The sequence below is a fragment of the Planococcus citri genome, chromosome 1 (genome assembly GCF_950023065.1).
Source record: "Planococcus citri chromosome 1, ihPlaCitr1.1, whole genome shotgun sequence".
NCBI classification, from domain to species: Eukaryota; Metazoa; Arthropoda; class Insecta; order Hemiptera; family Pseudococcidae; genus Planococcus; species Planococcus citri.
In genome coordinates, this window is record NC_088677.1 from 54850736 (window position 1) to 54864467 (window position 13732).

At 33.2% G+C, this 13732-nt stretch overlaps 3 protein-coding genes across 4 annotated transcripts; 1 reads left to right on the forward strand and 2 right to left on the reverse strand.

The window, feature by feature from the left end:
- Nucleotides 1-108: 108 nt before the first annotated feature.
- Nucleotides 109-5671, reverse strand: cathD (cathepsin D). Its single transcript, XM_065346355.1, has 9 exons — nucleotides 5468-5671; nucleotides 3790-3913; nucleotides 3423-3546; nucleotides 2597-2715; nucleotides 1400-1599; nucleotides 1194-1316; nucleotides 966-1107; nucleotides 573-665; nucleotides 109-410 (listed from the first exon to the last, which is right to left on the reverse strand). Exons 1-9 carry the CDS (start codon nucleotides 5548-5550, stop codon nucleotides 243-245), a joined length of 1176 nt encoding a protein of 391 aa, XP_065202427.1. The 5' UTR covers nucleotides 5551-5671; the 3' UTR covers nucleotides 109-242.
- A 593-nt stretch (nucleotides 5672-6264) lies between these two features.
- On the forward strand, nucleotides 6265-8990 carry Acat1 (Acetyl-CoA acetyltransferase 1). Of its 2 annotated transcripts, XM_065346353.1 has the most exons (10): nucleotides 6265-6432; nucleotides 6518-6673; nucleotides 6760-6874; nucleotides 7104-7297; nucleotides 7372-7576; nucleotides 7640-7725; nucleotides 7808-7993; nucleotides 8063-8220; nucleotides 8295-8411; nucleotides 8662-8990. In XM_065346353.1, the coding sequence occupies exons 1-10, from the start codon at nucleotides 6388-6390 to the stop codon at nucleotides 8942-8944; spliced, it is 1545 nt and encodes a 514-aa protein (XP_065202425.1). In that variant the 5' UTR covers nucleotides 6265-6387; the 3' UTR covers nucleotides 8945-8990. The 2 variants fall into 2 exon arrangements, with proteins under 2 accessions (XP_065202425.1, XP_065202426.1); XM_065346354.1 differs by lacking the exon at nucleotides 8662-8990 and having other exon boundaries at nucleotides 6268-6432; nucleotides 8295-8609.
- On the reverse strand, nucleotides 8982-13602 carry LOC135832840 (alanine--tRNA ligase, mitochondrial-like). The gene is made up of 16 exons (XM_065346349.1): nucleotides 13440-13602; nucleotides 13072-13279; nucleotides 12817-12990; nucleotides 12586-12734; nucleotides 12329-12520; nucleotides 12086-12230; nucleotides 11895-12022; nucleotides 11674-11827; nucleotides 11333-11603; nucleotides 10770-11259; nucleotides 10487-10704; nucleotides 10143-10332; nucleotides 9842-10067; nucleotides 9606-9763; nucleotides 9315-9534; nucleotides 8982-9235 (listed from the first exon to the last, which is right to left on the reverse strand). The coding sequence occupies exons 2-16, from the start codon at nucleotides 13264-13266 to the stop codon at nucleotides 9050-9052; spliced, it is 3096 nt and encodes a 1031-aa protein (XP_065202421.1). The 5' UTR covers nucleotides 13267-13279; nucleotides 13440-13602; the 3' UTR covers nucleotides 8982-9049.
- Between the last annotated feature and the right edge of the window lie 130 nt (nucleotides 13603-13732).

Genomic DNA, 13732 nt, shown 5'->3' on the forward strand with positions numbered 1-13732 from the left:
TCCCGGAAAAAATTTATTCCATCTCTACTAATGAAAAATTTCATGTTCAACAATTTTTTTCTCTTTTGATGCGAAAGGAGAAATGCGTACAAACTAAAAACACCCTGATTAAAAATGTCACATAAAAAGTATTTATTGCTAAAATTTTATAAAACGAACTATTAAAAAATATTATGTACAACAGGCGAAAGTCTTTGAAATAACGAATTCGTCACAGTATAGTTATAAGTAAGTTATCACGTTTATTTCTGCACACTTTCGGCAAATCCTACACGGTTATTGCCTAAATCGAAAACGGTGTAATATTTTCCGATGAAAACGTCACCGAGAATCCATAAAGGTCCACGAGGTGGAGGAATGTCAATACCCATGAAACCGGATACGCAAATCGATCTACCAAATTGACTTATCTGCAAATTGAAAAAAAAGAAAAGAAAAAATGATTAAAAATTACCGCAATACGAACACAGGTCACTTGCAGTATCTGATAGAGAGGTGCTTATTACGTATACAATATGTAATCCATTTTATGAAGAATCTGTATAAATGATGTGAATCGAGAAATACAATACCTGTAACACATAATCTTTTCCTGCAAGCGTGTAGTCGACTCCGTTGATCGTAAATGTAATATCTGGTAACTGATCGATAGTTTCACAACTGACCTGTGAACAGAAAATAATCCGCGGTTTATAATACGTACGAGTACATAAAGGTAGAGGTTCAGTTTTATCGTCAAGTAGTCGTAGGTATCGAATGTCGTAAAAACAAATAAAAATATCGAGTATAGGTAGTGTATAAGACGAAAGTTCGATCCATTTTTCCTGGTTTATCGCTCCGAGTACTAATACGTCACGTACAACAAAATTCGTAGTTGTAAAAGGAAATGTAATCGATAAGCTATTGTACTAAATACCTAAAGTGACTAATAAACAAACACCTAGTGAAATATTCTCATTTCTTACCGTGTATTGGCCACCTAAAATTTCAACAGCTCCGATAGCTTTATTAATAGCGGCCACGTCGTCGGATGGACCGGCGATAAGACTAGTACCAGTATCAGCAATAGCTTGAGAAGTTTGAATGACTTTACTACCTAAGGAAATCCTATAAAATGAACGAATAAATGGTCGTTAAATGAAATACACCAATGAAGACGAGGTTAATTAATTTATTCCAGTCGTGGTACTTACTTCTCCATACCGAATTGCCAATATCCTTTAACACTAACAGGAACATAAGTAAAATTACCACGAAATTTGTCTGGGTCAACTCCGCCGAAAATCAGTTCACCGCCATCAGCAGCTGCCGTATTTCTAAATAAAAATATAATGATCATGATGAATAAATTCAAAATTTATACCTGTAATAGGGTATAAATCTACAAATTTTTACAAACCTGTTCAAATAGAATGAAAATACTGGGCTCTTGACGAGGTTTTGTTGTACCATGTTATAAAAAGGAGGAGGAATGCCACCGACTGAAATTTCTTGATAGCCTAAGCCTAAGATACCATCGAATTTAGCTGCCACGAATGCGATACCAGGTTCTTTCACTGCTTCGGCGAATGTTTGTTGCTTGATATCCAAACCACCGATCTAAAAAATTAGGCAACAAATGAAAACCAATTTCAACAGAAGAAAAAAATTATCAAATATAAAATGTTCATTTTTCGATCCCTTGTCGCTTTCCAGTTGCCAAAAAATGACTTTTTTCAAGATTGACGTAGAAGGTTGAAATTTGGCATGCGTATCCAGAGGGTACCTAAAATATGCCAAGGAAGGAGAGTGTTAGTCTTTCTACTCTTCCTGGCCTTTCTCAAGCCGCAAAAACAAATTTTCACTTTGAAAAAATTAATTTTCAATTTTGTCCCTAACGAGACCATTAACCCCTTACTGGAAAAAATTCTCAAGTTCTTATCCTAGCAAAAACGTACTACATTTCACCACATACCAAGCACTTCTGCGTTCCCCTCCTCCTTTCTTTACCCTTCCAAAAATTCCTAGATTATGAAATGAAATGCAATAAAAATTTCCAAGAAGTGTGAAGTTTCAATAGAGAAAACATCGTAAATGTTCAGTCAACGTATCTTCCCACAAACGAAAAGCCTCCTTTCCCTCTCCACTCTTCCTCTCAAAACCAGAGTTATAAATTTTTCTCAAATTCATACAAATTTTTTCCCGCATTTTCTAGCAATTCTAATCAATGCGTGAAAAGTGAAGATTTTTCGAAAATTCTGTTAGGATGTAAGCATCTTTGTTTTTCAATAATTTATTGTAAAATCTGTTTCTAATTATGCACCACTTCAGACCCACTTCTCAAAAAATCGTAAAATAATGGAGTGAAATAGAGAATATTGAAAAACGAGAATAAAAATAGATAGGTATACAATTCAAAATTGATCCAAAATATTGAATTTTCTTCTCAGTAAAAAAATACTTTTCTATAATCTTTCCTGCTGATTTAAAAAAAAAAATCAAATTCAATTCGTCCCATCTAAACGTAGGAAACCCTACTACATAATCAACTTTTCCTGAAAAATGACGCAAAAAATTCTAAAAAAAAAAGGGATATCATTTACTCAGACATACTCACCGATACAGTATCAGCGGATAAAAATCCGGATAAGCTTCCCGAACCATAATGAATAGCGAATTCCGTACCGTTAGCCTGATAAGTGCTGGACGTTTTACTGTTATATTTATTATGCAGCACTGCAACAAATTTTGAAACAAGTTACTCATCGTCATCAATCATAAATTACATTTTTAAAACGAAGTAGGTAATGATTCAGCTTAGAAATAAGTTTTTTTTCTCGAAAATATCACGTACACCTCACATTGGTGCATAATACATCTCATAAACCTTGCAAACACGCTAATTACAGCTGATAAATTTGTACCCCTTCGTACTCTTCGTAGGTGATAAATAATTCACATCCTACGATACGAGCAAACAAAAAACCTCTTGTGTTGGATAAAAGTAAATGCGATAAAAATTTGATCGAATGTACACCAAAGTTACTTATCACTTTTTTTTCTCAAAAAAAAAAAAAAAAAAAATACAAAATTAGTAATCACTAATTATTGATGCTTGGGGTCGAAATGTACCATAGATAACGGTGAATTTTTATTCTGCTTGCTGGCAAATCGCGACCGAGCTATGAATCATACAAGGTTATTGCGAACAACTCGTACGTTAACATTCGAAAGTTTGTATGTATTTATCGTTTATTAAAAATATATCTTGAGAGAGGATAAAAAAAACACTTCGTCGCAGTAAACAAGTTTCAACTTATGTATTTGCGTCTCGCTTAAAAAGCTGCGAACCGAAATGAATGAAAATAAAAAACATAGACGAAAAATAGTGGTCATGTCATTGACTCGATACAGTTGCTTGAAATTAAAATATTTGCACTTACGACAAGCTACGTTTAAAATACTGCACTGCTTCGATGGTACCCATAAATTTGAAGATCCTGTATCGAAAACTACGTTGAAAGGTTGAGGTGGTGTACCGATAGTAATAGGTCCGTAGTATTGAGCCTGTAAAATATTCACTCAAATTATAGAGATTCATCGGCAAATAAAAGTAATCGTAATCAGGTGTAAATAAAAATTAGCGAAAAGAATTAGAAATTAGAAATGGTTGGTGAGTTCGACCTTTGCAACCGATTGCGCGATGTTTTGTTCGAAATTTAAATTATATTAATAAATCGTAACTAATTTTTTAATCGTCGACTCGTGTTTTTAACGACGAATGTTTCGATAAAGTACTCGAAGACTTACATCGAGATAATTTCGAAGAGGTTCGGGGGTACCGGTTCCATTGTATTTGGCATTTAATAATTTAAACTCTGTGCCAGCTAAACGAAGTCGATCACGTGGTGTGACAACTCTGGATAGTGAAATTCTGAAAAAAAAAATCAAAATTAAAATTGAGTAATATTTTAAAATTATTTCTAATTTTTTAAAATGTACTCTACAATAAAAAGAACTGAAAAGAAAAATTAACGTAATATGAGCAACACTTGAAATACCTATGTAGGTAGGTAGTAGGTATTATTTCGAAAACAAAATGGTACATAGGTACCTACTACCTAGTACCTACTACCTACACATACCAATTCGAGGAGATTCACCTCGTTCTAATTTTTTAAAACACAATTTAATTACGAATTTAGTTCACGAAACACCTGACACAACGTAATGTACAGTAGGTAGGTATATGCAATAAAAAAAAATGAAACGAAAAAAAAGAGAATTTAGGTATTTGATGACAAATACAAACACATGTTAATCATTACAATTCCGCAACAATCGTCAAGGATTGTTTATTTTCCGATACGTTAACCTGTATGATTTTAAAAATTGGGTTAAAAAACTTGACGATTTTCCTGTAACCAAAACCAATATTTAGTTGGTATATTCATATATTGTACATAATGACTCAAGTATCAATGCTGAAAACGAAAGGTATATGACTGGCAGATTGTTTTGAAAAATGGTCTAAGTAATTGGGCCTGGGGTTTTGAATAATAAAACCTGAAATAATAGGCCAGATTTCACCGATGAGAATTGTTTAAGGATACGTATTGCATAAGTAATATAATTTCTCTCAAGATGACAGATGAATTATGCCGGCAAATACGTGAAGGTAATCATAACACACGAGATTCGAAATTAATTCAAAACTGAAAACGAAAGTAACATTGGCATGACTGGTTAAAAGTGATTTTCACTTTGAAAAGTTCAGTGGAGAATGATCAGCACCTAAATTGAGGTATGAGGTAATCAATTCATATATTTTTGACTAAATCCATTTTTCACCCTTCGACGAAACCGGCCTTGAAGAATTCGCCTCACTATGTAAGGTGCAGTAGTATTCAAATTATTCAACTTGAAATTACATATATATCGACTCAACAATGACACATGTGACGAAGTATGAACAAAGGAAAGGAACTGGTCTTATCGTTTTTCATGTATCGCGTCGATAGGTCTTTAGTACTTCATTATAGCCTAGAATATTTTGAAAAAATCGCACAACAACGGTGTAAAATGGACTCGACATTTGAAGTCGTTTTGGAATTTTCAAGATTCTCATTTCCAGTGCAATTGTTGACCAGTTGAGAAGTGATGTTTTGCCGCAACAAAATTTCAATTACGAGAAAATAGTTTAGACAACTGCGATAAAAATTCAAAGTGTTATCGCCAAAGATAGATAAAACACCAAGGACTGAAAAAAAACACATGATTTTTTTCAGTCCGTGATGTACTTATGTATCATCATATTAATATTATGATGCATAGAGTCCACGACCCCACTTTCGCCTTTGGAGCGTAAATTTTCCAATTATGCAAACTCAGAGTATGCAAATGAATATTTTTTTACTCAATTTTTTACAACCTCTAGGATTGAGAGGACGAAGTTAATTACTCTAAAATTCAAATTTTCTATTCTTACCGAAATAATTTATTTTCTGGATCAGCATGGCTCACATGGCAAGCAACGACGAACAGCAACGATAAAATACAAAATAACTTCATTTTATTTAATTATTGCGGTTCACTTTTTAAAAAACAACGCGGACATTCGAAACCACACTCGACTAGACACCGCAGAAAATTAATATTTCCGCTAACTCATTCCCTCGAATAACTCGTATGTTTGCTATCTTTGTTGCTCAAGTTATTTATTTTTTTTTTCATTATCATTGATTGAACAGTGCAGTGATTTTAAATAACTCATGAGGTAATTAAAAGCTTAATTAGTTTTCATTGATTTTGTGTTTATCGTAAGATTTTTAGGTGCTAACAATTTTTTGATTTTAGTAAATAAAACAATCGAAATGTTTTATTTATTCAATGAGTTTATTTTTACCAAAATTATTCCATGTTTTATTTCAATAGCTGAGCAAACACATTTATCCTACCTTTTTTGGTAACACTGATCAGCCGGTGTTTTTTTGTTTTTTATTTCGAGCTTTGAACTTTGAAGCTCTGTATTAACTAAAAAGTTGACGAAAATACCGATTTTACGTCATTTTTTAGCTGAAATTAAGATCAAGAATGACTTTTTTTGTTTATCATCCTTGTGTACAAATATGTTCTCTACGTAGACGTAGACGTACGTAATTTCATTGATTTGCAAATCAAAATTGGCAAATCGCAAATCTAAAGCAAACCTACTGAATCGTGATCCACGCATGCGCATTGTCTTTGCGTTTTTGATTGATAATCAAAAAGCTCTCAGCCAATCTCAGCTCTCATGATTACCTATGTCCTATGAAAATAAATGATTATGTTGATTAGATGTGTTTCGTTTCGTTAGGTTATTGATTATTCTATTAATTATATCGTGGGATATTTTTAATACATTTCACAATGTATTATACGACCGTAGTAACAATTAGCAAACGGATGAAACAAGTATTACATTAATTAATTTTTTCATGTTATTTTTAAGTTAGATATGTTTTCAAAAGACTGGCATTAACACTCACCATTTTTTCAGTTCTCCGCTTATGCAAATTGTATTCGTTCATTCAGCTCCACGAATAGAATGAATAAAGAAATCGTGATCATTGGAGCAGCTCGTACTCCAATCGGTTCATTCGGAGGTTCCCTATCAACTCTATCAGCTACAAAATTAGGATCTATTGCAATTCAAGTATGTAATATTCTTCATCTTGCATTCAGTATCGTTTACTTGAATTATTGTGTAATTTAAAAATCAATTTCTCAAACGTTATTTAGGCAGCCATCGAAAGAAGTGGCGTCCCGAAAGAAAATGTTACCGAAGTGTTTATGGGAAATGTGTGCCAAGCCGGTGCCGGACAAGCTCCAGCAAGACAGGCGGCTTTATTCGCTGGTAAATGTGTTTGATGTGTTTACCTACATAAGTTTTGTAATATAACGAGCGAGTTAGATGAGATTTTTTTCGACTTACTGTTTTCATACAACATGTGTATTATGTAGTTTATTGGCTAAGGTCAGAAAACAATGTTTACCTTGAAACGACATGATCTACTAAATATAGAATGTTGATGCGTTCACTATTAAAAAAATTCGTATTAACACTTCGAATTGTATTATTTCAGGTTTGCCTGTATCGACCATTTGTACAACTATAAATAAAGTATGCGCTTCGGGCATGAAATCCGTTATGTTTGGGGCTCAAAGTTTACTGTGTGGACATCAAGATATAGTTGTAGCTGGTGGCATGGAATCGATGTCCAATGTACCGTATTATATGAATCGTGGAGAAACTAAATACGGCGGCGTTTTCTTAGCTGTATGTGTGAAGTAGCCATGCATCAATTGTTTTGTAAATGTTTTTATAAAATTGCATACGAAACTTCATTTCAGGATGGAATCGTTGCTGATGGTTTGACCGATGTTTATAATAAAATTCATATGGGCAATTGCGCCGAAAATACAGCCAAAATTTGCAACATTAGTCGTCAAGAACAAGATGATTATGCTATAAGTAGTTATAAACGAAGTGAACAAGCCTTCGCTACTGGAGCAATATCTGATGAATTGGTATCAGTTTCAGTGCCACAGAAAAAAGGTACGAATTTCGGCAACGTAAATTGCAAATGAGAATTCGAATAACACAAATTTTTCACCTTAGGTAAACCAGATATTGTAGTGAAAGCAGATGAAGAATATAAACGTATCAATTACGACAAATTTCGTCAATTATCTACCGTATTCCAAGTAAACATTTAAATATTTCTGTTTTAAAAATCAAATAATCTGCAGCAGAATCTTAATCGATGAGAAATTTTTACAATTCTAGAAAGATGGTACCGTTACTGCTGGGAATGCTTCAACCATAAATGATGGAGCAGCAGCCTGTGTTCTCACCACAGCCGAAACTGCCGCTAAATTAAACATTAAACCATTAGCTCGTATTGTTGGATTTCAAGATGCGGCAACCAATCCAATCGATTTTCCATTAGCGCCTGCTTTTGCTATTCCTAAAGTAATGAAATTAACATAGAATCAACCGATTAGTTGAATATTGGAAATTAATTAAGTATTCTTTCTTTAGTTACTCGAACAATGTAATGTCTCTGTAAACGATATTGCCTTGTGGGAAATTAATGAAGCTTTCAGCGTAGTAGTGCTTGCCAATATTAAAAAATTGAATATCGATCCGGAGAAAGTCAATGTACACGGGGGCGCTGTGAGTTTAGGTCATCCTATTGGGTAAGTCTACGAGTGATATTCTTTGAAGAAAAGTAAATTCAGATTGTTTTATTCATATCTGTTCCATCTTACAGAATGTCTGGTGCCAGGATAATTGTTCATTTGGCCTATGCCTTGAAAGCTGGTGAAAAAGGCGTAGCTTCAATTTGCAACGGAGGAGGTGGAGCGTCTTCGATATTGATAGAAAAATTGTAAGTGTATCAAAGTGGTCATTTCTATGGGATCATGATTAATTCTTCAAATTGAAGATGTATCGAGTGTTCTTTATTTATAGACTGAATTTAATATATTGTGATATTTTGAATTTATTACCGTCACAGGGTGTCTCGTAATTGTGTATTATTCTCGTGTAGTTATGGTTATTTGAAAATATAACGGTTTTAATGTAATTTTCCTCTTTTCATTTCTTGATTATTATTTAAAATATGATGGAATTCTTAGGAAAACTGAAAGACTTGAAAATAGACTTCCAAGACTGACACTTTACACCAAACATCCTTGTTCATTATGCGACGATTTAAAACAAGAATTACAACCTTTTTATCATCGTGTTTCTTTCGAAGAAGTCGATATAACGCTGGAAGAAAATCAAAGATGGAATAATTTGTACAAATATGAAATCCCTGTGTTACATTTAGAAAATCGTTTCTTATGTAAAAATGAACTGAATAAAGATACACTGGAGAGAAACTTGAGTGATTTAGAACGTGAGTGGAATTTATGATGTGTAATTTCTAAAATAATTTTAATAATAAAACTACTTTTATTGATCATATTTTTTATTGGTAGGTAACACTACTCAAAGGAATATTGAAATTAAACATTTGACCTAACTCGGTAAAGATTTCGCTCTTTTCAAAATAGGCTCGACAAACGGTAAAACGTCTTCTTCGGCCATTTTTTTCGGAAATGAATAAGAAATGTTATGATCTTCTAATTCGACGACTCGAACTGGTGTAATGCTTAAAATTGACGACAACCAAATTTGAGCGTTGAAATTATCAGTAATTTTTTCCTGAAAAAAAAAAAAAATATCAATATGCACTTTTTCAAACAAAACACCAAGAGATTCGAATCATTTTCATTCAACTTACTTTAGGAACATAGGAAAAGAATCGAATCCTGCCATCAGCGTATGTTATAAATAAAACGAGACGCCTTTGATTGGAAGCTAATTCACTAAGAGTAGCTAATTCGCATAAAAAATCATAATCTCTCAAAGCTTCGTGTTTCAAAGCGAAAAAACGAATTAGTTTATCACACTGGTTGTAATTTTCAGCAAGCAAAGATGATAATTCGGTGGCCACCATTTCTCTAAAAATACGATTAGATTAAACGTTTTTCAATCAATACATGATTTTATGAAATATTGGCGGATGATTTACCTCGAAAAGGATGACACTACTTTATTCATCTTCTTTTGGAAAGTTTTCAGTACATGGAAATCTTCGGTGGCGCTACAAGGGAGAGTATCTTTGACAGAATCTTTGTTATATTTCAATTCAAATAATAGCGCTGATAAATCTTCATACGCGTCAATAATCTAATGGGCAAAACGAAAAAAAAATCAGAATAAATGAAATTGAAAACTAATTTTTCATCATAATTTTCGTAAGAATACCTCATTAACAGGAGCTAAGTTTTTGCTAAGGATGTCATCAATCTTGCGAATCAATGAGGACGACTTTTCTCGTATCATTTGTCCGTATTGACTAGCAATTCTCGCTTTTTCACCCGTCACAGCTTCAACAATAAGAGAAGACAGGGCTTTTGAAAAGCTCAATTTTGTTATGCAAAACTTTTGAATATATTTTGTATTGTCGAGATGAGTTCCGCAACATAATTCTCTGGAAAAAAAATAGCCTCGTGGACATTACGGTGATTTAAACATATTATGCAGAGAATGAGTAATCGTTTCAGACCTAGAAACTACTTTTCCTTCGTCATTCAGAATTGATATTACGTGAATATTGTCTGCTTCATAATGTTCCCCGGGAGTAAAATTCACATCGGGTAGGTTTAGTACTTCCAACGTAGATGAAGTAGTACGTCTATCAACTAATAATTCTTCTGATATCAAATTATTTACAGCTTTCTCTACATTGCGATAATCTGAAACAAACATGTTTCTATCATTTTTCGTCGAAAGTAATGATTTATGCATGATACGGGACAAAGACCAATAATTCACACAAGAAATACATAAAAATATATCGAACAATAAATTATGAAATAAGTAATTCGAACCGTGTATAAAATTAACTACCTTCATTCGAGTATGAATATCCGTACACAGCAAACGTTGTAGAAATCATTTCATCATCAACATAGCCGTTTTTAAAATGAGAAACTGGGTAACATTTTTTAACAGCTGCATTCAATAAATGAACCGCAGTATGATTTCTCATAATCCGGCATCTTCGACCATTATCTATTGCCAAGGTAACTTTATCACCGATCTTAAAAGGCAAAGTGAAATTTTCTCTAAAACAGAAATTACAATAAGCCCTTCTCAAACACAGTGAAACAAAAATTTGAAAAATATGTACCCTTGAAACTGGCTTAAATCACATAAATGAACGACGGCATTATTCAATTTGTCGGCTTTATTCACATTGAGGAGAACATCACCTCTGTTTGGCAGCTTAATAATTCCGGTGTCATGACATTGGCCACCGGCGGTAGTGTAAAAATTGGTTTTATCGGTAATCAAACCGATTATTTTCGTATGTGGTGAGTTATCTTTTGATGAAGCAGCATGCCAACTGGAAATTTTCCCCTCTAACTGGTCATTTTCAGTAACAACGACTTCATCGTCGAAAACTACAGCCAAAATGGTAGCATTCACATCTGGACATATAAAATCTGTGCTCTGATCCGAACTTTCTTCAGAAATATATTTAAATGAGTCATCAGTCGTGAAAGCACTGCTAGAAAAAGATTTTAACGTTAAAAAAGAAGATTCTTGTCGTTGCATCTTAGTAAAATTTCTGAACTGTTGAAGCGAATCTTTAACTTCGTCGTGGTTATATTTTAGCCCTAAAAACATATCAAAAAAAAGTTTAAAATTTATGCATAAATGAAAAAATAAATAAAGAGTCGGAGCTATTACCTAAGGGTTTCAATAATTCTTCGATTATTTCACTTTCTAAGCCATGAGTAATGTATAAATTAACGATTAACTGAGACGGTAAACAAGTTTTATAATCATTAGTGGAAATTTGATCCATCAGGAAGCTGTAGGCAGTTGGTAAACCTGGGTATTCTATGAATGAGTAATTTTTCAAAGCTGGATACTTTGACAGCGATTCATTCCATTGCTTGCGAGAATTCTTTTCCAAAAATTGCACCTGTTTGGCTTCATTTTCTACCACATGTTTGACCTGAAATCGAGCATGAACAATGAGTGAAGTTCTGAGCTACACAAAATTATTTTAAATACTTATTACACACCCGATGTAAATTTTCTCCAATTTCTGGAAAAGTTTCCTGCAAAGAATTGGCGACAACGTTGGCTAATTCAGCAATAAGAAGATGCGGGCATTCAGAATGGAATCTTTTTTCAGCAATTAATAATGCTTTGCGAAGAACTCGTTTCAGTTTAGGACTAGAAATGGTAAATTTTTAAAAACACTTCAGAAAACGAACAAAACATGAAAAAATTAGCACCATACTTGACATCGGGGAAAACATTATCCGCAATCGCAACCGTGATCATACGACTAAAATCAGCCAAATATCGGTAAGACGAATCTAAATTGTTGCCGTCAAATGTTCCTCTATAGGCTCGTGTTTTGCAAGTCTGTAATAATGTACTTACATGAATACAGAAAAAAATCGTATCAGGTAAGAGCTAAATGAGTACCTTTGAAATTGTTTGAAAAAGCGGCGTAAATAAATCGGTATCGTAATTCGACGTTTTTCCTTGTAGCAAAGCAACCAATCTTTCAAATCCCATTCCAGTATCAATAAATTCTTCAGGTAATGCTTCTATCGTGCCATTTTCTGTCCTGTAAAATGCGTTCTGTAACGGCAAATTACGAAAATAAAAATAATAATGATAAAAAAAACTAAAACTTCACTAATGTGAAATTCAATTCACGTTCACCTATTGTACTTGATGAATACTATATTCCATAATTCCGTTAACAAAGGGTTATTTTTATTGACTAAATTGGGAGATGAACTTAGATCGTTGCTTAGAGCAACGTGAATTTCTGTGCAAGTCCCGCAAGGACCGATTGATCCCATTTCCCAAAAATTCTCAGTTCCACACGGTATTATGTGATCTGGTTTGACACTAAAAAAAATAAAATCGTTAAATGTTCTATTTCATAAATGATTCAGAAAATACAATTAATTTACCCAAGTTCCAGCCATAGTTCTCGAATTTCATCATCGGCTGGCAAATTCAAGGTATCATCACCGCCAAAATAAGTGAAAAATAATCTATGCGGAGAAATATTATAAGGCGGCGATGTTAATAAATCCCATGCCAATTTGCAAGCTTGTTTCTAAACGCAAATAAGAAACGATCAACAATGAATTATATAATGATATTGAAGTTATATAAATAACTAAGGCGAAGCTACGAACTTTATTATACGATCCGAAGGACCAATTGCCCAACATCTCAAAAAACGTATGATGATACGAATCGATACCAACGGCTTGTAAATCATTATGTTTACCAGCGATTCTAATACATTTTTGACTATTGGCAGCTTTATCGCAATCGATGTGTTCTTGAGAGGTGAAGATTCTTTTAAACTGCATAATATAATGTCAAATTAAAAAAAATTATCACAAATAGGATCAGTTTACAGATACGCATAGGAAAATTAAGTTCACCTGACACATTCCGGCGTTAGTAAAAGGTATAGATGGGTCGAAATACGGAAATACTGGACTAGACTTTACATATTGGTGACCATTTTCATGGATAAAATACTCTAAAAATCGATTTCTGATATCCTTACTTGAAAGACAGCTTTGTAGAGTAGTTAGAGTTCGTCTCCACTGTTTCGTTCTTAATGGAGCGGTCATACTTTGACTTATCCTACAAAATAATGATACAAGGAACTGGTTAATCACACTACATTGTAGTTGAGAGGAAAAAAGGAATCTAAGAAGAATAATCAAAATATAAACTTGAGAAGTTATGATAACCAAAATATTCAATGTTCAATCTTTTTTTAACAAATTAAAAATCTACTTACAAATTTCTTCAAACGCTGAGTATTGTTAATGAATACGTTTTCAAATTTCAAAATACATATTTGTACAATGACTTAAGTAGGAACGTTTAAAAAAATGTAAAAAAATACAAAATTATTGGGAAAAAAAATATTATTATCAAAATCGCCGAACTTTCTGAGATAAAAAAACAAAACACGATAATACACGAATTAACACGAAGGTGCACGAGAATATACGACATGAAACGAAGTTCAGGAATTTTGAAAAACGCGCTGTACTGATCAACCAATCACATTCTTGCATTTTCATTTCA